Below are 27,495 nucleotides of genomic sequence, written 5' to 3'. Positions count from 1 at the left end.
AAAGTTAACATCAGTCATTGAGAAATCAGCTATAGATAAGGTAACCAAGAAATAAACATGTAGAGAAGGTTTTGAACAAAAAAAAAATCAATAATTGGAATGTAGTTGTGTTTGTAGCATCAGTGGAGAACGTACTTAAGCAAAATACAGTTAAAAAGTTAGATATTAGCCAGTGATAAAAATTAAGAAACTAAAGCCGTTGTATTTAAACTGAGAGCTGTTTGTGCATGCTGTAACATTATTATCATTTGAGCTCAGAAATCAAAGTCAACATAAACTCTAAAAGTAAATATTGTTTTTCCGAATTAAGTAGGCGAAAACTTTCGAATCCTTGACAGCATAACATTAAAATCAATTAATGGCATTGTTCAACGAGTTTAAGTCTATGAAAATATCCAATGAGATGAGACTTCCTGAAAATAGTCGCCAATGATAGTCATTCAATGAGAAGACAGCAGTATACAAAATGATCAATAAACAAACTTCTTTATATTATTATTGTCCAATTACAAAAATCGATAAAAATACAGTTATATTTTTCACTCTAGTGGAGAACTTAATTAAAACCCAAAATTGTTTTTATCAAAATAAATGGTTAAGTACCAAGTAAATGTTTATGATCATCACAGTTGCATCTAAGCATCTCAATGCAGAAAAATATTGTAGTTACGTCTACTTAATAACATAATATGTGAAGCTAAGAAACCATTCTAAGAATATGTAATATAACATGTAAAGGAAAGATAAGCATTTAATGAACCACATTTGTTTTTCAAAATATACTAATGTAATGTGAATTTAAATGGTTCGTTCAAGTGATTAAATACTAGTATTCATGGCTGATAAGTAGTGAAACAGAATTCTTTGCACCAAGTTGCCAAAGTAAACCACAAAGAGATATCCCCTTTGCATAAAGTGACTAATAATCTAATGTCTGGAGTAGGTGTTAGATGGTGAAAAGTCAATAAAAATAATGCATTAGTGTTTGTAGCATCAGTGGAAAACAGACTATTACAGGTAACATTGAAAAGTGAAAATCATAGCCAATGAAAAAAAAATCAAAAAATAATGCAGTTGTAGTATGATCAGGAACTGCCTGTGCATTCATTATCAATATCCAGTTAAGCTGGATGACAAACAATAAGGCATCGTGAACTACTGAAGTAACATTTGTGCTTTGAATCAAGCTAAAGAAAACCTTCTAATTCCTAACAGCATAACCTTGAAATCATTTTGTGGCCCTATGCATTAAGTTGCTCTCTCATGTATATGCTTATAATGATTTCCAATGAGATGCAACTTCCTGAAAACATTGACTAATGCAAAAATCATATAATGAGAAGGCAGATGTATATGAAATTACCAATAAACAGACTTCTTGAGATAGTATTATCCAATGACAAAAATCAGTAAATAAAATGCAGTTACATTTTTCACTATAGAGGAGAATATATTTAAATTAAAGTGTGTTTATAAGAATAAGCTTTTAAATAACAAGTAACTATTTGTGATTTGCTAACTAATTGTAACAGCGTAATGTGTATTTAATATTAATATTATCATTGAGACTGGAGACTGCGGTGGTGGTGCTGCAGTAGCGTTTTCGCCTCACTGTAAGACGCTGTCCAGTTCGATTCTCAGCTAGAGCGTCTTCTGCGTGGAGACATGCATGAATGGGCGTACCTTCGTTGAAGGTTGTGCGTCAGGGCTGGCAACTCGGCACGTAAAAATCAACTGCCAATCATTAGCGGACCGGAGTTCCGCTGTGGCGACCCCTAAAAGCCGAAAAGACACAAACAATTATCATTGAGACTGAGAGCTGCTTCAGCATTTACTAGCAATTGCCATTTGAGCTCCTTGACTTCCAATAAGGCATTGTGATCTCCGAAAAATATGTCAACCTGTCCCAGAATAATAAAACGAAAACATCTGAACTCCTGACATCTAATACTATGTTTACCTAGGGCATTGGTCTCTTCAGAATGTCTGATTGCTGCATTGTGCTCCTTAATATGGGAGGACAACTTTCCGGTAGTTTTACCGATATAAAATGCTTTGCAGGTGCAGCAAACACCTGCATATACAGCATTAGCAGTGTGGCAGTCAAAATATCTGTTATGGGTAACTTTAAAATTGCACTGTTGAAAAAGGAAGTGACTACCCATATGTATAAACTCACAAGAGATACAATGTCCACACTCAAGCATTCCAGATGGTCTGACTATATCACTGGTTGAATTTTCAGTTAAAAAGCTTAGCAGAGGTGAGCTTCTTTTTTTCAAATGTAGTACGTAATGTTTTGGTCCTTTTATAACATAAAAAGTCTCATCTCCTAACACGTTACTTACATCTCTGTTGTTCTTAATGATATCCCAGTTTTTACAAAGGATGTTTTTTATGTTGTTCATATCCCTGCTAATGGGTAGCGGGAGGCCGAGTGTTAAGTTTTTAATTTGTTCTTTGATTTGGGAATGAAACCCAGATTTCAAGATGGGTTGAAATGTTGTGTATCAAGCACCAGAGACTTGTTGGGAAATGTAAATTACTAATTCCAAAGGATAATATTGTCCAAGTAAAAAAGTTATTTTAAAAACTGAGACTCATAGTGAAAAGTATTAGCTTCACTAATAAGACATGATAGTCTGTCTTATAAATTGCCCTCAGACAATGTTTTTCTTCATGAAGTGAGGGTGTTGACTAATGTAGTCCAAAAAGTTATTTTTGTACATTTCCTTTCTGTACACATTGGAGCTTAGTGTATTGGATGTGGGATTAAGTGAAATTTTAGTATCTAAGAAATGAACAGTGCTCCCGAAACCTGAAATGACAAAATTGAGGAAACCAGTGCTGTCAGTAACATTGTCAACAGAAGTTTTTAATTCTTGCTCGGTTCCTTTCCAAAAGAAAATTATATTGTCAATATAACGTCGATACATTAGTGTTTTTTGAAATCCTGGCAATGTGGTTAAGCATTCAAGTTCCCATGCACTAAGCACCAAATTGGCATAAACCGCTGCCATTTTCGTTCCCATGGGAACCCACTTAGCCTGTTGATATACTTTCCCATTAAATTGGAAAAAAAATGTTATTTAATACTGTAGAAGTTAAATCACAGATTGTGTTAATTTTCTCTACTGTGAACTGGGTGTATTTGGAAAGAAATAAATGTATTAGTCTTAATCCTTCAGAATGTGGGATATTAGTGTAAAGTGCTATGATGTCAAGAGTGACCAGCATGTAATCATCTCTCGTTAGATGTAAAGAAAATAAGTCATTTAAGAATGACCAGGAGTCCTTTAAATAAAATTGACTCTCTTGTACGATCGGGTTGAGTATGTAATCCACATACTCAGCTATTTTTTCAGTTTTGGTTTTTTGATTTGAAATGAGTCTGAAAGGAGGGTCTTGAGTGTTCTTGTCCATTTTTGGAATGCCAAATAATTTTCCAAGGTTAGGGTTCGAAACCTACATGAAAGCATAGTCTTTGAGGCAAACAAGTGGTCTGTCAGTGGTTTTAAATGGTTTGTAAACAAAATTTAGTTCAACTGGTTTGTAGAAGTCATCGTTCTGCAGTCGTTTCAACTTTCGCAATATATTTATTTTGTTCCATTAGTACTGCTCCAGTAACTTTGTCAGCATTCATAATTTGAAGACTTCTATCATTGCTAAGGTCCCACATCGCATTAAATTCTGCTGGGGTCAGGTTGTACTATTTATCCACTTGCTGACTTTTAATTACATTTCTTATATCACATTCACACATTTTGTGGAATACATGCAGAGTGTTGTGTAGGGTCGGGTTATATAAGCTTTTCTTTTTAAAAGGTACAACATTGCAGTTATCTGTATCATTGTTAGATAAATCAGTGTCCTGATTGTCTGATGTAACCTTCAGGTTAAGTTTGCATAGGTACAATCTGAAATCGAAAAGTAAGTCAGGAAGATGTGCTTTTTGAGCGTGTATAAAGGTTGAATCCTTTATTTAAAAGTAGTATATGTGCTTCTGTGAATTATCTTTGTGTAAGATTGAATACAGCCCAATTTATTTGAGCTATTTTATTCTGCAGAGATGAAGGCTTTAAATTCTGTGGTGGCTCCTGGCAAAAATCGTGAGAATGGGACCCTGTGTCCTGCCGGTCCCCTGTCCTCTTCCCCTCCCTGTTCCTTTTTTGGTTTTGTGTTTCTTTTCATGGTGCCCCACCTGCTTGAGTACAAAAAAGGTTGCTGCAGCTGGTTATTAATGTTACCAACAGATGTAGTATCAGTAAAATTATCAGGAGGGAGGTCCTGTGTAACAGGTGTAAGGACAGTCTGGTCATCCATCGGAGCGGCAGTCATTTGATCCACCTGAAAAACCTGTCTGAAGGAATCTGTAAAGTTGTCGCTTTTTTGTGTTTTAATGAGTAAAGCTGTATGATTATGATACTGATACAGATATTTCTGTAGTTTCTGTTTTTTTATGGTGTACAGTGGTTGCTATGTGCCGTGCAAGTCTGGGTGAAATACCATAAATATATGCTGAACTTGTGGAAGGTCAGGGTGCTGCATAATCATATGCGCAGTTCTCCAATTTCTTTCTTTAGGTCATCCATTCTTTTGATGCTGTGTTGAACCAGCACTCTAATAACTTGCAGACCAATTTCATTGTAAATATTAACAAGTTCACGGTATAAAAAGGAATTCCCTGGTTGTGCCTTTTGGGAATTTGAAACTTCTAAGACCTTGCAGCACTATTTTATGATGAAGGCATGTTGTTAGAAGCATGTTGTCATATTCAGTATTTTTGAAGACCGTAAGTAATCTTTCAAGTTTATAAATCAGTGATTTGAAGTCATTAAAATTATTAGTTGTTGTAGTCCCTTGATCTTATGTATTTTATTTATTTATTTATTTATTTATTTATTTATTTATTGCATTTGTTGAACAGGAAAGTCCACTGAGCCTAGGAAGAGCCCATTTTCAGTGGAGGCCCGGGGAGAAAAGCTCCACAATATTGCATATAAAACAATTAAAAACAAAGTAGATCCACTGAAAATTGAATACAAAGTTGAAATGTAAAAATACACAAATATAACAGTGATATCATACATTAATTACAAACAAATGTCTTAGTCTGTTAGAGAGGAAAAGGTTAATACATAGGATGAAATAATGTGGGAGGTTATTATCAGTTGGAAGAGAGTTATAGTAGAAGAGTGCATCACTGTGATAGTAGAAATGTTAAAGTGTACAGAAAATCACTGGTGAACAGGAAGGAAGGATGCAGAAGTGTATGACCTGAGAGCATCAGTATAGGTATATTCAAGTGTAGAGTTAGAAGCTGAGAAGTATACATATCAGGGAAAAGAATGAGTTAGAAATATGAAGCAGGTGGCAGAAAGAGACAGGAGGTATAAGAGAAGAAAAGTGTGGAGTTTTATAAATAATGATAGAGATAGGGGTCTAGAGTGGGAAGTCAGCTGTTGTTTTTTTTTTTTTTTTGGTGGGGTACAGGAGCATAGCCAATGAGAGAGAAGATGCACTTTTAGGGACTTTTTTAAAGGATGCAGGATTACTGATAGTTCTGAGAGATGGAGGCAGATTGTTCCATAATTTGGAGACAGCATAGGAATACAGCATTTTGCCAGCTGAGAGTTTGGGTTTCTCTATAGATAACATTTTGTTTTCTGACCTGAGATGGCGATTGGGGTGGTATGCAGTTAGTATGGATGAGAGGGAAGGGCAGCTTTCTGGTTGGATGATTATCTTATAGGCTGTGGTTAATTGTATGTAAGTAAGATTGTGGGGAGATTCAAGCCAGTTGAGTTGATGCAGTGAGGAGCAGTGGTGGTTAGAGTATTTTGTGTTTGTAGCAAATTTGGCGATTTTATTGTAGCAGGAGTCGAGTGTGCTTTTTAGAGAGGAGGATTGTAGGTTGGAGAGGATGGGAGCACCCTATAGCAGAGTAGGAAGTAGAAATGATGAGGCTAGGGCCTTTTTTGCAGAGAGACTGAGGTAATTGTGTCTGTATAAGGCACCAAGCTTTTGATGTGTCTTTTTGATGTTGCTATGGATATGAAGGTCAAAAGTTAATTTGTCATCGATGATGACGCCTAGCAGTTTTGTACTAGAGACTACTTCTAAGATGGTGTTGTTTTGGGAAGTGACAGTAAGTAGAGAATTGTTGATAGGGCTAGATTTTGTGGGGGGTAAATAGTTCAGTTTTTTAGGGGTTCAGGGCGAGGTGATTCAGGGACCTCCAATGCTCAGTAGAGTTGAATGCTTCTTGGGTGAGATGCTGTAATTCGGTGAAAGATTTTGAGGTGCAGATTAGTGTTGAGTCATCTGCATATTGGATGACAGAACTATGGGTTAGAGTTTGATGAAAGTTATTGACAAATGTGCTGAAGAGGAGGGAACCCAATATTTAGCCGTGGCGAACACCTGTATTAATAGGAGTGAAAGGGGAGGAGGAGTGCTGCCATTTGGTGGATTGCTGCCTGTTATTTGAGGTAGTTGGTAAACCATTGTAGGGTTGGGGGATAAATCTAAGGTTAGAGAGTTTGATAAGCAGTAGTGAGTGTGAAATGGTGTTGAATGCTTTTGATAGATCGAGAAAGAGAGCAGAAACTATGGAACCAGCATCATGAGCTCTATTTACTGTATCTAAAAAGGAAATAATGGCAGTGTTTGTGCTATGTCGTGGCCTAAAGCCATGTTGAGTGGGAGAAAGCAGATTGAATTTCACTAAATGATTTAGGAGATGTGTTTGGATACACTTCTCTAGTATTTTAGAGATGGGGGAAAGAATGGCTGTAGGACGGAAATTTGAAATGTCGGAGTTGTTGCCATCTTTATGAAGAGGAATGACAAATGCTTTCTTCCAGATATCTGGAATACAGGATTCTTGAATTGACCTATTGAGGAGGATGCTGATAGGATAAGCAGAGGAAGGGGCTGGTATTCAGCGGTTAGATTATCAGGGGCATTTGTTCAAGGTTTTAGTTTAAGGAGAAGTTGTTGGATGGTGAATGTGGGAACTGGTGATAGAGAGAAGTTGGGTAGGAGATTTGAGGGATTATGTGATGATGGTGGTCATAACGTGTCTGAGTTGATGGGTGGAAAGGTGGTTGTAAGTTTGGAGATGGAGTCCGTGAAGTATGTATTGAAGAGTGTGGCAAGCTCAGATGTTTTTTTTCTGGGTTTGGGCATGGGGTATTGTTAGTGCCTGGGTGGAGTAGGGAATTCATAGCTCCCCAAAATTCCTTGGGGTTTTGTTTATGCTGGTGTTGAATAGCTTGGATGTATCCTTTTTTGTTTTTGGCAACTAAATATTTAGCCTGATTTCAAAGTTGTTTGTATTGAGTTAAGTTAAAGGGTGTTTTATTTTTTTGCCAGGTTTTCCAGGCTTTGTCCCTAGAGGACATGACTTGTGTGGCTTTTGCAAGCCAACAGGCATGTTTTAATTTGACTCTCTTTAGTCTGAGGGGGCAAAACTGTTTAGGGTTCTGAGAAATGTGGAATTAAAGAATTCCACAACTTCATTGAGTGGGAGGGATTTTCGTGGGCTCCAGTTTGTGTTCCCTAGTATGTCATTGAGGCTGTTATGGGAAAAATGAGCCAGATCTCTGGTATATCTATATTGGTGAAGACTAGGTGTAGAGGTGGGCTTACATATAATAAATGCTGGAGAGTGGTCGCTGATACTGTCTGGGAGAGTGCCTGAGGAAGAGTTTTTTTCAGGATCAGAAACCAGGATCCAATCCAAAGCTGACCCTTTGTTTCTGTTTTTGTCTGACCTGGGAATATCAGTTATAAGTTGAGAGTAAGTCTGGAGGCTGATGTTTGTAGGGGAATTATTATTGGAGATGTCTAGCCAGTTGATATTGACGTTGCCCAGTATGATAGTTTCATTTTCTATGTTATGGCTTGTCCAGGCTAGAATTGCTTCTAGAATAGGAGAGTTGTTAACCTGTGGGAATGTAAATTACTATGATACAGAGGCTTTTGGAGTTATTAAGTTTGAGGAAGGTAATTAGTTCAGCAGAAGGGAAGGGGGAATTGGCTTAGAGTAAGGAATGACTATATATGTGCTTGGGAATAGTAAGGCAACACCTCCGACTTTTTTTATGGGGTCTATCAGATCTGAAACAGGAGTAGTTTGGGGGAAGAATTTCAGAATCTTTGATATATGGCTTTAGCCAAGTTTCAGTGATGGTGGGAAAGTCTGGTTTGTGTTGGCTTAGCCAAGCATGCAGGTGGGGAGTTTTGTTCCTAATGCTCTGGAGAGTAACAATGTTGAAGTTTAACCATTTTGTGCAGTTGGAAGAAGTATGATAAGGGTAGGTAGGGCCTACCTTTGGGAGTGTATCACTACAAAGGGTTAAATTATAGAGACCAAGGAAGTAGCTAGGGAGAGGCATCTTTTTTGTGTTGCTGAAGTGTTTGTGATCTTGGTGATGAATAGTGGTATGTTGAGTGGGGAGCAGGATAATTTTCTTTTGTAGGATAGGATTAGTTGTGCACAGGCTAGAGCAAATTGCACTGTAGCTAGGCAGGGTGTGATAGTCAGTTGATATAGTGGGAGAAGGTGGGGTAGGAAGATGGGTTGAGTGAAATGATGTTAATGTAAGAAGAAGAGAGAGGTGGAGAGTGAATGCGAGGAGAAAGATGTTAAACACAAGAGACAAGGCTAGGTAGTGTGTAAATATAGTAGGCTAAAAATTGAATTTGAAGTGTGTGTGGGTGAGAGGGTGGATTGGCAGTGCTGGATGTATGATTGTATGAAGGAGTAAGTTATATCCTGAAAATTGGTAGTGTGTGGTTATTTAAGGGGTGGGGTGAGGTAGAAGAGATGAAGTAGAGTTAGGAAGTTTGGGTGTGTCAGCTAGTGGAGGGTTTGTAGGGGAGGGGTCTAGTAGGGGGATAATGCAGCTTGGAGGAAGGGGTATGGGGAGGAGTGAGAGGTGGTAATTAGGAGAGCTGTGATTACGATAGGGAAATTAGAGAAGTGTGGAAGGTGTTGTGAGGTGGAGAAGTATGATTGTTTTGGAAGGGTTAAGTACCAATGTAATAGATATGTGGGTGGGTGGGAAAGGGGTAATAATGTATACATGATATAAAAAAGGGGAGAGCGAAAAAGAAAAAGGTGGTTGGAAGATGAGGGTGGGTGTATGGTGTAATAGGAAGGGGTGGGATAAAGTTGGGGGTGGTGTTCAGTGGCTAGGTATAAAGGAAATGATATGGGGATGGGTGGGTATGGGGTGGGGGGAGAGGGAACAGAGCAGGGCACTACCTAGAGCAGAGGATTTTGCAAAAACAATCGAAATTCTCACTGTCTAGCTAGTGTTAGCAGCTATGAGGTGAGACTATCTGGCAGGATGTTGCAGAAATGTATGTAAAGGGAGTGTAGGAACACAATTAACAACACTTCTAGTTCAGGGCAGGATTAGCACAATTATGATAAAGGAGTCCATACGTAAAGGTTTTAGGGAGGGGGACAGTGCAGGCCTGGAGTGTTTTGCTGGCTCACGTGATACCATGCTCACCCAGGGATTTACATTTCATTTAGGTTAAGCTGTTTAACTGTAAACAGTGCAATTTAACAAACACACATTGTTTTGCTAGTCTCTGATGGTAGAAGAGGCTCTTTGTATTTGGAGTTTTCTTCTCTATTATAGTGAGGGTGAGTCCTGTTCCATTGGCAGGGTTAACAGATTACTGAAGTGAATGGGGGGAGCTGGATTTAGAGAAGGAAAAGACATGGTAAGTTTGTATAAATTATACTAGTAAACATGAGTAGGGTTACATTTATGAATAACAGTTTAAGTATACCATTTCAACTGTCAAAGTATGCCATTTCAGAAGTCAGTTAATACATTTCCCTGGCAGTTTAAATAAAGTGCAGTGCATGCTGCTTTTTTAATAATTGTGATTATTTAACAGCCACAGTGTAACAACTTCTAACATAGATGCACTTACATACAGTATAATCAGTCTTACAATGTTTTGACTTTTGTACATCAGTGTTCAGTAAAAAAAGGATTTGTACTGACTTCCTTGTTTATGAAGTCCAGATCTGCCTGCTATCCTCTGTTGTCCTGAGGTATGATATTAGGTTCAGCATTTTCTGGGTTATGATTCACAATCATCTGGTTTCCATTCATTGCATGGCATCTGTTTAGAAGATCTTGGGCTCGGTTATTCATAATCCTCTAACGATTGTATCAAACTTAAAAAGTCTGGAGGTATCTGTGACGCCCGTGCCCTGGCCCAGCAATCAAGGAGCCTCAATCCTCACCACTAACACCAGTGAGGGGCGTCTCATATAGGAGGAAAGGCTAACAAATACACATAGTAAAGTGCAATTTCCCTTAAGAGCACACAGAGGTCACAGTCAGTCCAGGGCTGGTCGCTCCCTTAGTCTTCAGGTCCCCAGTAAGACTCCCCACTGGCGCAGCTATAAGGTCCAGATCTCACAAGCTAAAACCTCCAGCACCCTCTCTGTCCAACCAGTGTTTCATGTCCCTGCCCAAGTAGCTGACACACACACACACACACACTTTGAGAAGAGTTTATACAACCACACAGACACTCCTGTGGAAGGCTGGCACAGTTTCTCCAGCTGTGCCCCTTTTCCAAGACTATACAGTAGTACCAGCTGCCACCACCCACTAATATTTATCAGCTACTCAAAGGCCCTTAAAAGGGTGTCCAGTTATTACTGTGCAATATTATTATCCAATTGGTAGTATAGCCCAGGGCTAAAGCTATAGGAGTGGCTTTGTACAATTTTACCAAAGGCATGCAAGTACTCTAAAGAGCTTAAATTATCTCTACAAAAACAGCCACAGTTGAAAGGGTTTTAAAATATTTAATAACAAATAGTCAAAACACAAGACAATACTTTTTACTGCACAGTGCTAGTCAAGAGTTCAGATATCACACAGAAATACTTTAAATAATTCAGTAGTACAGTTCTGACATCACAGAAAAACACTTAGGAGTTTCTAGCTATTTCTAAGAGAAAACATAAATCTAAAATAACGTACATATAGAGCCAAAGGTAGTGCTGAGTTGGATGGTCAAGACTAAAATGCTTAATGCTCTCTGATTCTTTCTGTTTTTAAAATCACATTCCTGGTTCACATTACATCATTCTTCACACTTCCAGAAACTACATTTACATTCTTAACATCTCCTTTTGTTGTCTTGCAGCTGGTCAGGAAGCAGAGCAATGAAAATACATTTGCACGTTTAAATGTAGCAATTTAACTCTTGGTTAAAACAATAGAAAGAATGTCTTCATGTAGACATTTCGGCACTGTGTTTAGATCAAAGGATCACAACATGCTTTACTTGGTCAGCTTTCTGCCAGCAGAGTGCACAGTTGTTACTTTGTTTTCCAGTTTCGCATGTAACACTATTTTTACCATTTAAGACAACAAGCCTGTGGTTTACATTAGTATTTTACAGATGACAGAATTATAGCCAAAATCCTGTCTGGCTAGGCTGGCAGCCTTCATCTGTCTTCACCCTATCTTCACATACCCCCCCCTCCGAAGAACTCAAGGTAGTTTTTCAAGTGACCCTTGAGAAATGCTGCTTGAGGGAGTTAGGTCTGTCTGAGTATACCTTACCCCATTCCCTGTCTTGAGAGTCCGTCTGCATTGGCATTGTTAATTCCAGTGCGGTGCTGCACGGACATATATGCTTGCAACCCCAGACTCCATCTTAGTAACTTGGCATTTTGCTGGCTGGCTCTGTTTAACCCTGTTAGGGGTTGTAATCTGTCATAATAGTGAATTTCCTTCCATACAGATAAGGCTGAATTTTCTGCAGTGCCCACACTATGGCTAGACATTCCTTTTCTACAGCTGCATAGCATTCCTCCTTGGGTTGGAGCCTACAACTGAGAATAAACCACTGGGTGCTCTTCCCCTTCTGAAGAAATCTGGCTAAGTACACCCCCCCCCCATGGTTTGAAGCATCCACCTGCACAACAAATTATTTGCTGTAATCTGGACTGGCTAACACAGGGGGTCCTCCCAAAGCTTCTTTAAGCTCCTGGAAAGCCTGCTCACATGCTGGGGTCCAGACTACCTTATCTGGCCTGTTCTTCCTTGTCAGGTCTGTGAGGGGAGCAGCTGTGGTACTATAACTGGGGACGAACTTTCTGTAGTAACCTGCTGTCCCTTAAAATGCCCCCACCTACTTTTTGGTAGCAGGTGCAGGCCATGCCTGAATGGCTTCCACTTTGGCAGTTTCTGGCCTTATCTTGCCACTCCCCACACTATGTGCTAGGTAGGAGACCTCTGCCATACCCACCTGACATTTGCTCGGCTTAATGGTCAACCCTGCCTTCTGTAGTCTGCCCAGCACCTCCCGGACATGCTGAAAGTGCTTTGGCCAGGAATGGCTGTAGATGGCAATATCATCTATGTAAGTAAGGGCAAACCCCCCTGCTCCTGCCGGGATATGCTCTACCAGCCTCTGGAAAGTTGCTGGGGCATTCTTCATCCCAAAGGGCATCTTAGTGAACTCATACAAGATACAAGCCAAAAGTAGTCACAAAGTCAAGGGCACCTGCCAGTAACCCTTGGTAAGATCAATGGTTGTAAGATACTTAGCCCCACCCAGCTGCTGTAGGGCCTCATCTGTCCTAGGCATGGGGTAAGCATCTGGGTCTGTGTGACTATTTAATTTCCTGTAGTCCACACAGAACCTGGTGCTGCCATCCTTCTTTGGCACCAGCACCACTGGGGAGGCCCAGGGACTGTTGGACTCTTGAATCACCCCTAGTTCCAACATCTCCTGTACCTCCTCCCTCAGAGTCTGTTTGACACTCTCAGGCACTCTATAAGGGGCCTGCCTAACAGGCCTTTGGGGTCCTGTATCCACCTGGTGCTGCCCCAGGTGAGTGCACCCTGGTTTCCCAATGAACATGTCCCCAAATTCCTGGAACACTGCTCGGATTTCTCGAACCTGGGTAGGAGATAGCTGCTGGGACATTGCTACCCCTTCCACTGAGGTGTCAGCCCGAGCCTCACTGAGATCATCAGTCACCAGATCTCCCTCAGACTCCTGCAATCCACTACAAATGCTCATCACAAGGGCCTCCCTATCATGGTAAGGTTTCCACATGTTAACATGGTAAAATTTGTGCCCCTGCCTTCTGCCTAGCAGTTCCACCATGTAGTTAACATCACTTACCTTTCTTACCACCTTGTAGGGTCCCTCCCAAGCTGCTTGCAGCTTGTTGTGTCTGACAGGAATGAAAACCATTACCTGCTGCCCCACAGCATACTCTCTAGCAAGAGCATTCCTGTCATACCACACCTTTTTCTGTTGTTGGGCTTCTGCCAGGTTCTTTAGGATGTATGCCACAACAGACTCCTTGTGAGACCCGCCCTCACCTTCCCACTCATCTCAAATTCAATCTAGAGGTCCCCTCATCCTATGCCCATGCAGCAACTCAAAGGGTGAAGACCTGTGGATTCCTGAGGAACCTCTCTGTAAGCAAAAAACAGATGGGGAAAATATTTGTCCCACTCCCTCTTAAACTGATCTGCAAATGCCCATAGCATGGACTTGATTGTAGAGTTTAACCTCTCAACAACACCATTAGTCTGGGGATGGTAGGGGGTGGTCTTCATGTGCTTCACCCCACAGGACTTCCACAGACAAGCCAGCAGGTCTGACATGAAATTGGCACATCTGTCAGTCAGTATTTCTTTTGGGAAATCTACCCTGCTGAAAATCTCTAACAAAGCATTTGCAACCTTCTCTGCCTCAGTGGAGGATAAAACCACTGCCTCGGGGTATTGTGTAGCATAATCCACTACCACTAGGATATACTTTTTCTTTGTGGAACTTGGGGTACTCAGAGGACCCACAATATTTATAGCTATCCTCTGAAATGGCTCCTCAATCACAGGCAACGGCATCAAAGGAGCTCTCACCTTGTCTCCTGCCTTGTCTACCTTTTGGCACTGCTCACAGGTCTTGCAGTACCCTGTCACATCTCTGGAAATTCCAGGCCAATAGACTTCTGCATAATACGCCTCTTTGTACATTTTATGCCAATATGGCCTGCAAAGGGAATATCACGGTCTATGGCTAGAAGCGCCAGATGGCAGGCTCTAGGTACTACTAACTGCTGTACACTCTCACCTTCTAGCCCTTCCTCAAGGATCCACTCTCTGTATATTAACCCTTTGTAACAGTATACAGATTCCCCCTTTCCTTGAGAATCCAGTGCCTTTCTAGCTACCTGCCTCAGGCCTTGCAATGTAGGGTCTGAGAGCTGAGCCTGTCTCATCTCTCTTCTTGTAACCCTTCCCAGCTCTCCTTCCACAGGAAGTCTGGCATCCTCTAACAGTGGTGCCTCGCTATCAGCCTGGGTACTACTACTCACCTCTACCTTTGCAGTCACTCTGTCGTAGGGAACATCACTACCCACAAGCAGCTGTGCTCACCTTCAGTCTCACTGCTACTGGGTAGCTCCCTCCCTGAAGTAACCACCTCACCAGTTCTGGCTTCAAGTATGTAGTCTGTCTGGGTCTCCCCCAGGCTACCAGACCCACATGCTTGTCTCCTAGCCTGACTGCGTGTAACTGCACAAACACATGGTACTGCCTTATCTAAATCCTTCCCTATCAGGACATCTGCAGGATGGTAGTTTGGTACCCCTGTTATCTCAAGACAACCTGTTATTGGCATTTTGTCTTTCCCTCTTACTGGCTCCCTCACCTTTTGTTCCCCACCTTGCCTCTGTGGACATCTATATGCCACATGGCCCCACTGGTTGCATTTAAAACATTTAACCCTAACTCCTGGACGTGTACCTGGACTAGTGGCTTCCCCTGCTACTGACAGATTTTGTTGGGGCAGTCTGTGTTGCCCACCATGGGTTCCTGCAGCCCCATGTGCAATACTGGGGGTCCCTTTCCTGTGCAGGTCTGCCTCGCTTGCCAGGTAGAGGTCTCCCTTCTTCCCCAACTCATCTGAAGTGACACATTGTCCATCAGCCAACCAGATCCTCACGTCCTCAAGCAAAGTGCTAAGGGCTTGTTCCCTCACTAAAAGGTCTGCCAGCCCTTCAAAAGTGGTGACCTAACATCCACTCACCCACCTATGGAAATAAGTGCTCGGTTCAGCAACATATTCACACACACTTTCATCTGCCTTGCGCTTGTGCTCACAAAACTTTTTTCTATACGTTTCAGATGTTAGCTTAAACAATTCTAACAAGTGATTTTTAACAGCAGTATAATCAAAACATGCAACATCAGACATTTTTGACAAAACAGTTACAGCTTTACCATGGAGTAAAGGGGTCAAGAACCATACCCAGAGCCTTTGGTCAACACCATACTGTTTGCATACCCTCTCAAACATATGAATGAAATTATCAAAATTATCCACCTCTTTAAACTGCGGAAGAAATTTACTGACCTTTTGTGCTTCTGGGGTCCAGTTACTCCCTTCCCCATTACCTCCATGACTCTGGCAAAGAGTCAGCATTTCCCTCTGCCGCTGCTTTTCCTCGGCTTCCAGGCGTAGCAGTTTCTCATTCTCCTCAGCCTGTAGACTCCTCAGTCTCTCAGCTGCTTCTATCTCTAAACGCCTGGCCTCCAACTTAAGTCTCTTTAGCTCCAGATAGATTTTTAAGTCCTCTGCAGAAAGGTTGAGCTGTCCATTCTCCGAGGGTATTTTATCTCCACTGCCAGTCTGATTGTCCTCCTGGTTGCTGTTTTCTGATGCAGCTGTAACCAAGGCTGCAATCAGGTTTCCATGCACCAGTCCCCTAGCCTGGCACATCTCCACCAGCTGGCTCCTTGTCATCTTTCCATACTCCTCTGCTGACATGCTGCCTGCTCACCCTGACTAACTAAGCTAACAAAAGAAATAAAACAATTGTGATCTGAACTCTGAGTATTCACTGTGTGACTGATTAAGAGTACAAAACACCTTCAAAGCTCACTGTTCACAAGCTACAGGAATTCACTCTACCCACACCACTACAAGGCAATTAGTATTTGCCAACCAATTAATATGTGGTGTGGATATCCCACCACTGCCAAACAATTAGTATGTGATGCCTGTGCCCTGGCCCAGCAATCAAGGAACCTCAAGCCTCACCACTAGCACCATTGAGGGGTGCCTCATATCGGAGGAAAGGATGAAAAATACACGCAGTAAAGTACAATTTCCCTTAAGAGCACACAGAGGTCACAGTCAGTCCGGGGCTGGTCACTCCCTTGCTCTTCAGGTCCCCAATAAGACTTCCCACTGGCACAGCTATAGGTTCCAGATCTCAGCCTAGTGGGCAAGCTAAAACCTCCAGCACCCTCTCTGTCCAACCAGTGCTTTGTGTCCCTGCCCAAGTAGCTCACACACACACACACACACACACACACACACACACACACACACACACACACACACACACACACATACACACACACACACACACACTTTCAGAAGAGTTTATACAACCACACAAAAGGCTGGCACAGGTTCTCCAGCTGTGCCTTTTTTTCCCAGACTATATGGTAGTACCAGCTGCCACCACCCACTAATATTTATCAGCTACTCAAAGGCCCTTAAAAGGGTGTCCAGTTATTACTGTGCAACATTATTATCCAATTGATAGTATAGCCCAGGACTAAAGCTGTAGGAGTGGCTTTCTACAATTTTACCTAAGGCATGCAAGTACTCTAAAGAGCTTAAATTATCTCTACAAAAACAGCCACAGTTCAAAGGGTTTATAATATCTAATAACAAATAGTCAAAACAAGACAATACTTTTTACTACACAGTGCTAGTCAAGAGTTCAGAGATCACAGAGAAATACTTTAAATAATTCAGTAGTACAGTTCTGATATCACAGAAAAACACAGTCTAATCTTTCTAGCTTCTAGCTATTTCTAACGGAAAACACAAGTCTAAAATAACTAGCATATAGAGCAAAGGCAGTGCTGAATTGGATGGTCAAGACAAAAATGCTTAATACTCTCTGATTCTCTCTGTTTTTAAAATCACTTTCCTGGTTCACATTACATTATTCTTCTCACTTCCCTGGGTTCCCAGGCTAACATAAACTACATTTACATTCTTAGCATCTCCTTTTGTTATCTTGCAGCTGGTCAGGAAGCAGAGCTATAAAAAATACATTTGCACATTTAAATCTAGCAATTTAACTCTTGGTTAAAACAACAATGAATGTCTTCATTTAGACATTTCGGCACTGTGTTTAGATCAAAGGGTCACAACATGCTTTCTGCCAGTAGAGTGCACTGTTGTTACATTTTTTTCCATTTCCACATGTAACACTATTTTTAACATTTAAGACAACAAGCCTGTGGTTTACATTAGTATTTACACATGACAGAATTATCCCCAAAATTCTATCTGGCTAGGCTGGCAGCCTTCATCTGTCTTCACCCAGTCTTCACAGTATCATATGGGTTGTAAGGTCAAACAGTGGCTGGCTACTGGAGCCTTGTTTAGCTGTCATTTTTCTTTTAGAGTCCATAGCAGAGTATAAATCAATGCACAATAAAACCGAATAAAAGTCGAACATAGTAACATATAAAACAAAAAACTTCACTGGCTAAGAAGAACAGACAAGCTAAACCGATATTTAGCACTTTCGTCCTTTATTCTTCTTCTTCTTCTTTCGGCTTTTCCTGGTTAGGGGTCGCCACAGCAGATCATCTGTCCGCTCATGATTGGCAGTGGAGTTTTATGGTGTCGAGTTGCCAGCCCGGCACCCAACCTTCCACAGAAGGCACACACTCACACCTAGGGCCAATTTAGAGTGTCCAATTCACCTACTGCATGTCTTTGGGATGTGGGAGGAAAGCGGAGCACCCGGAGGAAACCCACATGACCACAGGGAGGACATGCAGACTCCCCACAGAAGGCACCCCATCCGAGAATCAAACCGGAGAACCTCTTGCTGTGAGGCGGCAATGCTAACCACTGCACCACCGTGGCCGCCCGCTTTCGTCCTTTATTAGTAGTAGAATTTCATCAGAAATAAGATTTATAAAAACAACCCCTTTATTTTATAACTGAACAGTGTAGTAATTACTACAGTAATGCAATAAATGTAGTGCAACCAATGAGAACTATGTAATGAGAAAATGAGCCAATTACATAATAGTTCCTGTAGTTCATAACCAATGTTCATTTAAGTGAAGTAATCCAATGAAAAAATATCTTGCAAAAAGTAGCCAGTGTCTTCCTTCTTCAATTAGAGAATACTATTACATTTGGTGACCAATAGACACACCTCTGCAGCGAGTATTAACCAATGTAAAAAGCTGTAAGTGAAAACCTGCAGTATCTAAGCATGTCAATGCAAAAAATATTAGAGTTATGTCTTTGTAGTGAAATAAAATGTGAAGCTAGCAAGCCACTATAAGAATAAGTGATGTAAGGAAAGGCAAGCGTGCAATGTACTTCATTCATTATATAACATATACTAACCGTAATGTTAATGAACAGAGGTCCTTTCATGTGGTTATAAACTAATATACAAGGCTGTATTAATATAAAATGAAACAAATACACAAGTTTGTATTAATATAAAATGAAACAGAATTCTGTGCATTAATAGCTGAAAGTTAACATCAGTCAGTGAGAAATCAGCTATACATAAGGTAACCAAGAAATAAATAAATAAAGGTGTAGAGAAGGTTTTGGACAAAGAAAAAATTAATAATTGGAATGTAGTTGTGTGTGTAGCGTCAGTGGAAAATGTAATACAGTTAAAAAGGAAGATCGCGGCCAGTGATAAAAATTAAGAAACTAAAGCAATTGTATTTAAACTGGGAGCTGTTTGTGTGTGCTGTAACATTATTCAATTGAGCTCCCTGACAATCAGAAAGGTAACATAAACTCTGAAAGGAAATATCCTTGTTCCAAATTAAGAAGGCGAAAAACTTTGTATCCTTAACAGCGTAACATTACAAATCAATTAATGGCATTGTTCAGTGAGGTATTATTCCATGTTTAAGTCTATGAAAATATCCAGTGAGAAGAAACTTCCTGAAAGTAGCGGTCAGTGCTAAAAATCATTCCGTGAGAAGACAGCAGTATACAAAATGACCAGTAAACAAACTTATTTCACGATTTTTACCAGCAACCACCACAGAATTTAAAGCCTTCATCTTTGTAGACTGCAGTAGTTCAAATGAATTGTGCTGTATTCAGTCTTACGCAAAGATCATTCACAGAAGCACATATACTATTTTTAAACAAAGGATTCACATTTATAACTCCTCAAAGAGCACATCTTCCTGACTTACTTTTGAATTTCAGATTGTACCTACGCAAACTTAACCTGAAGGTTACATCAGACAATCAAGACACTGATTTATCTAACAGTGGTAGAGATATAACGGTACCATAAGTTCTTGCTGAAGTGTTCTCAGGTCATTTTTACTAATTCAGTCTCCTCCCTGTGCTTTGTTTGCATCCAGTTTGCACAGTTCTTTTTTAATATAATCTTAATTTGATTCCACTATCTGGGGTTACTTGGATGTCACTAGGACAACTTATCACACCTTTTGTGGAGCCAAACTGTTATGTATAAGATTTTGTAAATATATCTGTAATTTGTTGTGTCTGGGAATAAATTTTAGAATCTGCACACAGTTTATCAATTTGTTTGTCTTTACTCCTTCCACATGTTATGTATCTATAAAAAGGTTTACGGTTATGCTCAATATCTTTATGTAAATTTTCTTCAAAATTTTCTTGATCTTGTCTCACACTATGCTTAATCTGTTTGTCCAGCTTGTTTATTTCAGTTTTCAAAGTTGTAGTTTGACCTCTCTTCCATTTCTTATATTTTTTTGTCTCTCACCTTAATTAGATATCTTGTTCTTATGGAAATGTATACCCCTGACGTTGTTGCCTTGATCCTGATGTTAGACATTTTTTTTGATTTTTTTGCACTGAAACAATTTCTCTTTCAAAACTTTCCACATTCCATCTGCAATTTTTCCACTGAAGACCTCAGTCCCGTTAGTTTTACATAGTGACTATTTTGCTTCCATATAATCTGTAATTAACCTTCAGTGCATTGGTTTAGATTTCAGTTTGGCAGAATTATCTAGCAACAAATTAACTTTTAGAACCCCATGATCACTACACATCAATGGTGGTAAAACTTGATTTAATGTAACAGTAATTTCTTTAGGAACACAATGTCTTGTATATTCTGTCCCTTGGTAGTTTTTTTTTTTACAATCTGAAGCAGTTGTTATTGCTGAATATATGTTGTGAATAATTTCCTTACTAACATTGTTGAATAAATATTATTCAAGTCTGTTTCTGGTAAATTTAAGTCCCCAGCGAATATTATTCTTCCCTCCTGTGTTTCATGTAACAAATGTATGAATTCCTCTAGGTCATCTGCACTTGACTTTGGTGGTCTATGCACTCCAACAATTGTTATATATTCCAGGGTTGTCTTTATTGTCACAGTTACGCAGTTTATAGTATTGATGTTATCACTGAACATTAAATAATCACAGGTCTCATAATTATGTTTAATCCCTATCATAACACCTCCACCTGATTTTTTGTTAGAGTGTCTGTTACAGTAAAAACATTTATACGCTGACAGAATCTGGTTTCCAGTCATTATTCTTTAACCATGTTTCACAAACAATAACACCATCAGTCTTGTGGGAATTATTATTAATGCTCGTAGCATTAACAACCATCAGAGATGCATCAAATGTTTCGATATGTGAATTGTAAAAATTTTGACCTGGCAAAAATCCTGCCTAGCGTTTCTCAAGTGTTGCAAAATATCTGCTGCAAAAATTCTCTTCATTGATCTTGACAATTGTACGCCATCCTGACACGTGTGCCCAAATCTAGGCTTGGATGCTCTACACATTTCCATTTTTTAAAACTGGACATTTTTTCCCTGTAGGTATTTACCCAAAAAATATTTTCATTCACAGTATCCTGACTATCCTTTTTATAGGTGATTTTTTAAAAATATGTCCTAACACCAGTACAAGCTAAACTATCTCAGAGCCTACTAACAGTCAGAGAATCCTTGCGGATGACATAATATCTGCCAACTTAAATAAGAACAGATCTGTATTCCTTACATTAAGGCATTCCAAGGCTTGTCTCACTTCTTCTATTTTTGCTCCTGGCAAGCATAACCCTATCCGATGTTCATTATCTTTTCTGCAGATGTAAGTATCAGTTCCTCTAATAATTGAATCTCCAATTATAGGAATATCTTTGCTGGACAGCTCTGAAGAATCTTCAGCTTCTAATACACTAATATCTGCTCTATCAGTTGTTATGAAGGATAGATCTTCATCGCCATTAGTCTTATCAGTCCCCTGTTTTCATCGTGTATTAAATTCTCATCCAGCTGGTATTGTAAATCTACAACTTGAGCAATGTAGTCAACATCTGTCTTTCTCTTCTTTTTTCTTACAGTAATTTTCTTCAATCTTTCCACATTCAGTTTTGATTTCTTCCTTTTCACCTGCCCCTTGCCCCTTTTTTCTACTTTTTCTGTTGGAAAAATGATGCCTTTTTCTGTAGACTTGAAGGTATACTGATAGAAAAATGTCATCAATCTCTGTAACCTGTGTGCTACATGACAAAGCAGTGTCCTCTTTACTACATATTCAGTCATTAATCAGTTTCTTTTTCTTCCTTGTTATTTGTTGTGAACTTCTTCCTTCCTTTCTTTTTTTGTTTCCTTCTAAACAAACTGGATCTATGTATGTGTGTGTGTGCATATCATATCATATCTCTCAACATCTTAGTGCAAGAAATCTGGACAAAGCCAAAAAGAATGGGGGGATAAAGGCCCAAAAATAGGGACAAAATTTAAATATTGCTCCTATAAACTGAGAAAGTTGCTAGAATAACAGGTTTTCATTATTAAATATTTTTTGAAGGATTTAAAGTCTGAAACACAAATGTCTTTCATTATTTAGTATTATTTAGTGACTTCAGTCTTCAATGATTTGCCAGAAAACCACAAATTTTATGAGGAACAGATCAAAAATATGAGGCAAAAACCAGGACATTCTGTGAAAATCTGTACAGTTGAGAGTTATGGCACTTTGTGTGTGTATGTATGTGTGTATATATATATATATATATATATATATATATATATATATATATATATATATATATATATATTTAAAGTATCAGGGGCAGTATTTGTCTCCTAGGTCAGTAGTATACTCACCACTTGGTATTAAACTCAAATGTAATTTAAAAAGACTTCTAGTGCAGTACTGTATTATGTTAAACCTGAGACTGTGTATTGAAAAACAGTAACATGACTCCTTTTCCTCTTTTGTAACTTTAAATTGCCATTTTCACACTGCTTAGTTATGAATGAATGCAAATTCCGTGAACTGCACTAGTTTAACTTTGCTAAATTGAATGAAGTCTGCTACTTAAAAAAAAATGCCATCCAAGCTGTTCACTTGCGACTTTTCTGTTTTCCATTTGCTTGACTTCTTTAAGCGCCTTAAATGGTAACTTTCTGACAACATCAGTTAGTTATATTTAGGAATAATAAAGTATCAACCCCAAACAGTAACACAAGTTTGGAGGGTGGCATATGTAATTCCTCACTGAAAAAAAACATTTTTATCATAGGACTACAAGGATAGGGAATTACCTACCAGTGTATATTACTTCATGATGCAATAGAATGAGCTTTAAATTATAGCTTGACTAATGGTATAAAATTAATGTTTCTGATATGGATTATTGATTATAAAATGCATTAGGATCTCCACATAAACTGCAGCATTGTAACCGTGTCAGAGTTTTTCATTTGAGTGTTTGCTTACATCTTAAGATAGTCATGTTTCCCCATTAAATAACTACACTGATCACATCTGTAGAACTGCTTTCAAATTCATGAGATTAGGGGTTCCAAATGGTACTCTTAACCCTATTTTTTAGCAACGCTCCTCCACTGACCATTTAGCTGTCTCTCCTGGCTGCCCTTACTAGTCATTTTTGTTTCCTCTTGGTGAAAGCCCTGAGGCTCATTTGCTCCTTGGAAGGAGCAAAGGTTGAGTGGAGCCGGAGTGGGGCCATCACCTACACCTGAGGAACAGGGTTTTACTTTTGTGCTCTATCCCCAATGCACTTATCCAGCAACCTGCTGGTCTTGCAGTGTGCATCGGTGAGGACATGTCACTTCTTTGAGTGACATAACCCCACAAAACTTCCCTTCCTCCTTAAAGCTTGCATTCTTCTGTGGTCTTCAATTTCCTTCAAAGAGTCTAGAATGGAAGTGCACACCTAGGGCATGTGCCCCACACCTTCCTTGTGAAGAGAGGTGTTACCATGTAAGCCACATCAGCCTTCTCTTGCCAGCTCCAAAAAGCATCTGAGCCACTAACCAAACTCAAATTGCCTAAGTCATACTCAGGACATTATCCCTGTTTACCTTCACAGCTGGCTGCAGCTAATGGCAGTCTTGAAATGGTGTGAAAATATCAAAATTGGCCTGGCCAGATGCCTACCATCGTGGTATGAGGCTTATTGTAGCTGCTTAAGCTGTTTTATAACATAGCATTTTCTTAAAAGCCTTCTGTTGATCTGATTTCATGAATGAGTATAGATTGAAACTTTAGCTGCTGGTCAAAAACTATTTTGTTGTCTGTCTGAAATGTTTACATTTTAGGTTGAAATTACTGTTGTTGGGGTGATGCAGAACTGACAGCCATCACTTTTCTGAGTCACTCTGATATTGAAATTGCTTATTTCCTGAACTTATAGATACAAATTCTAGTTTGCTGTCATAAACCCATTGTTCTTAAATATGTAAGCACCACATTTTCAGGAATCATGAAGACTGCTTTAATATAGTCTGTCCCATCCCAGGAAACACTGTTATGAAATCTGGATTTGCAGACTGGCCAGCCACTTTTTGTTTTGGGGGTCTATCACATATGCAGTGTGGAGCTTGAAAATGGACAGGTATAATGGTGGGCTTGCATGATGATATTGTTGAAGAATTCAGCTGAAAATACTGGATAGCAAAAAAGAACTGCTCTTCTGTTTTTGCATATACTATAACAATTTTGGTTTTGGGCCTTATTGTTGGTATCATCGTCTTGCATTCTAGAACGAAGAACAATCATGGTAGTAAAGTTCAGTTCAGTTCTTGCAAAGATTAAACACTGAAGAATACTAATCGAGATTATAAAAACTTTTAAGCATCACATGCTGTGCAAAAAGAGCTTCATTGAAAGTGTGAAACAATGTTTTTTTCCAGAATATTTCACTTTTGATGCTGCAAAACACATTTAGATTTTTAAATATTTTACACAAACTTTTCTACTTAACTGACAAAATTGTTGTGTCCTGTACAATATGAGATTTCACACATCAGAAAAAGAATCTCCTTTTGGGATGGTGTAAATCATAGGGGCCATTATGTAAACATTTGGGTACGATGTCATGAAAAAAAGAATTATAGAGAATGCCTGAAGTCATTATATTAATAACTGATAGGATTGTGTGTACTTATTTACGTGTCTGTTTATTTAATTTTGTTGTATTTATTTTCACATTTCAGTGCAGGCAAATTATTTTGGCTGGAATTCATAGACACTTGGTATATAACATAGTGCTAATTAGCAACCATGTGAAGGGATTCAAAGGCTAATTCATACAGCGTATCTTATAAACTGTGAGCCTTTATGAGAAACAGACTGTGGAATATTAGTAAGGTTTTGCAGTGCTGTTCTGTGAATCTCAGTCCTTAATCTTAATACCTTATTTCTCTTTTTATGTGTAATCTTTTTGTGATCATACCTCATTATTAGAAGTAGAGAAAGGCATTCATGTCTTTTCAGGAAGAGAAATTCTCACAACTTTGAAAGTGCATTTTAGGACAAGCATACTCCATCATAGTAAGTGGTTCATAAGCTGGCTTGCTAGGAATGGAGTGTCGTCAATATGGGGCAAAAGTGCAGAAGAAAAAAATGACCAGTTTATATGACCGTTAAAATATCTACTGAAGTACACCCAAGTTGAAATTTATATGGAATTATATTGAATTGTTTATTTTCTTATTTGCTTTTGTGAAAACAGGGATATTTTTGAAGCTGATAACTACAGCCCAATTCCAGTGTCAAATGAGGAGGAATACAAAATGGTTATTAGCAGGTTTCCATTTCAAGATGCTGAACTTGAAAAGGTTTGTAGAGTAAGGTAAACTGTATGCAAAATAAAACTAATACAAAAATAAATTAATACTGATTATTTTTTAGGTTTTGCCTTACAATTTTTCTTGTAGATGCCTTAATGTTTTTGGTGTTCTTGTTTGTCGAAGCTCACATATGAAGTGCTGAATTTAATAAAAGAAACCCAGCAGTCCTACAGTCCAAGAAAGATGCTAAATTTCATACAGAACACTGACTATAACATGTCCAAGATGAGCTGAAATATACTTTTAGTTTGGAGGTGCATGAAACATGCTCTCCCCTCAGAGGATTATGGGAATTGGCACATTTTTTATTTATCCCTTCATTTTTGGTATGTCAATGATGTTTTTGCTTTATTTTATCCTTACATGTCCGTAAGCAAATAGGTAAATATATAGGTATAAACACAACATTTTTAACAAACTGAGTTTTTTTAATTCAATGTATAACCTTCAACTGATACTTTGTTTACAACTGCCATATCCTAAAACCGTATGTTCAAAGAAATGGTAATTGATACAGTAGTTTACCTCATGTGTCATTTGTGACTTTAACCAACTGTTTCTTTCTTGTGGCTTCTGACAGTATTTGATTAATTTATTTCTGGACTAATTAAGTGACCCATGCCATTTCTGAATCGTAGTTACAGGTATGTTGGGCAGTCACTGAGTTGTGTGCCCAGAAAGAAATAAACACTGACCAACAAGTAAACTACATTGTCATTTTGCTGTGCTGCCCCGAAGTGGGGGATATTTGATGTGGGAAGAATACCCGCCTTGTGGACATATATCTTTGGCATTTTATTATTTGCCACTTATCTTAGACTTGCACAGTAAATAACAAGTAATGACATGCCAAACTGTAGTTTTTAAAATTATGCTTCTAAAGATCTGAATCCTCCTCCTGGCTTAACATTGTTTTCTTTTTTGCAGTTTTGGAATATTCTGTCCCACAAACTGAATAATTTGTTTATTTTCATTTTGTAGCATAGCTCTTGCTACAGTTTATTTATTAATTTGTTCATTCATTCATTCATTTTTTTGTTCATAGGATCATAGGAAGTACTAGGCTATTGGCCCTGAGGCCCTTGTAAGCCTAGCCAAAAGATTAGCCCATGTTTAGACAAGCCGGCACCCAAAGCCCCTGCCTAGCAGGGACACAGGTGGAGTCCCAGGGGTGTATTTTCTGTTTCCCATCCAGTTATCCAGGTTGCGCTTGAAAAGGGGTAATGAGGTACTCTGATTGACTTGGAGAGACAGTCCATTCCACAGTTGGGGGAGTCTCTGGGACACAAATCTGTCCCGCCAACAAGTCCTGTTGATGTCACAGACCAGGTTGAAGTCACGCATGCGGGTTACTCTTGTGGAGCTTGACTTGAAGATATGCAGCAGTCCTATCAAGGTGGGGTCTGAGATTGCTTTGTATGCCAGACAGAGTTCACCTCTGAGGAACCTGTAAGAAAGAGGGACAGGGCTTTTAGCCTGTTTTTGTAGGTTATATGTTTAAGGCCTTAGATTCTTCTGGTGAGCAGCCTCTGTGATCACTCCAGCAGCTGCATGTGCTTTACGAGGTACATGTCGAAGGAGGCGTTGTACTCAATAATTGGCCTTATAAGGGAAGAATACAGGGATGTTATGACCTCCTTGTCCCTGGATGAGATACCCTTACTTATGAGGTGGGCCATGTAGAAAGCTTTTTGTACAACGGAAGCAAAATGGTGGTCAAAAGTCAGGTTGCTATCAACCTGTGTGCCCAAATCCCTCACAAGTGACTGCATGCTTAGGACATTGTTATTAATGGGATAATATGTGGGGACGTCACTCTCCCCAAAGGGGATGATGATGCATTTTATGGCATTCAGCTTGAGGCCATGTTTCTGGCATCAGTCATTTGTTTGGGTGAGACCCTCTTGGAGGATGTCCACATCACTTAGGGAATTGATGACCACAACCAGCTTGCAGTCATCTGCAAACTTGGTCACCCCATAGCTCACTGGTTTTGGCCTGCACCTCAGAGAAGTATATCCCGAATAACAGAGGCCTCAAGACCAGTCCCTGGGGTACGCCTCTCGTTACTGGTCTATTGCTTGAGGTGGCTTCCCCTGTTTTGATTAAATGGGTTCTATCAGTGAGCCAGTTTGCTACCCATCTGATAACATATGGATTGATGCCTAGTCGAGAGAGATTATCTATTATGCCCGAGTGGGGAATAGTATTGAAGGCTTTGGCCAGATCAAGGTAAGCGGTGTGCACCATCTTCCCCTCGTCCATGA

The 27,495-nt window shown here is 39.4% G+C and overlaps 1 protein-coding gene across 2 annotated transcripts in view; it reads left to right on the top strand.

Moving 5' to 3' along the window:
- Positions 1 to 27,495, top strand: part of EXOC6 (exocyst complex component 6) — a 1,799,203-nt gene that overhangs the window by 881,234 nt on the left and 890,474 nt on the right. For both annotated transcript variants that reach the window (XM_044056688.1, XM_044056689.1), the window contains exon 14: positions 25,111 to 25,216. In XM_044056688.1, coding sequence (XP_043912623.1) covers positions 25,111 to 25,216 — 106 coding nt within the window. The remainder of the gene's footprint in view (positions 1 to 25,110; positions 25,217 to 27,495) is intronic.

The sequence above is a fragment of the Protopterus annectens genome, chromosome 14.part0 (assembly GCF_019279795.1).
Source record: "Protopterus annectens isolate FY-2018-M chromosome 14.part0, PAN1.0, whole genome shotgun sequence".
In the NCBI taxonomy this organism is placed as follows: domain Eukaryota; kingdom Metazoa; phylum Chordata; order Ceratodontiformes; family Protopteridae; genus Protopterus; species Protopterus annectens.
Note: the sequence above shows the minus strand (reverse complement) of the source record. Positions and strands in the feature narration are given on the sequence as shown.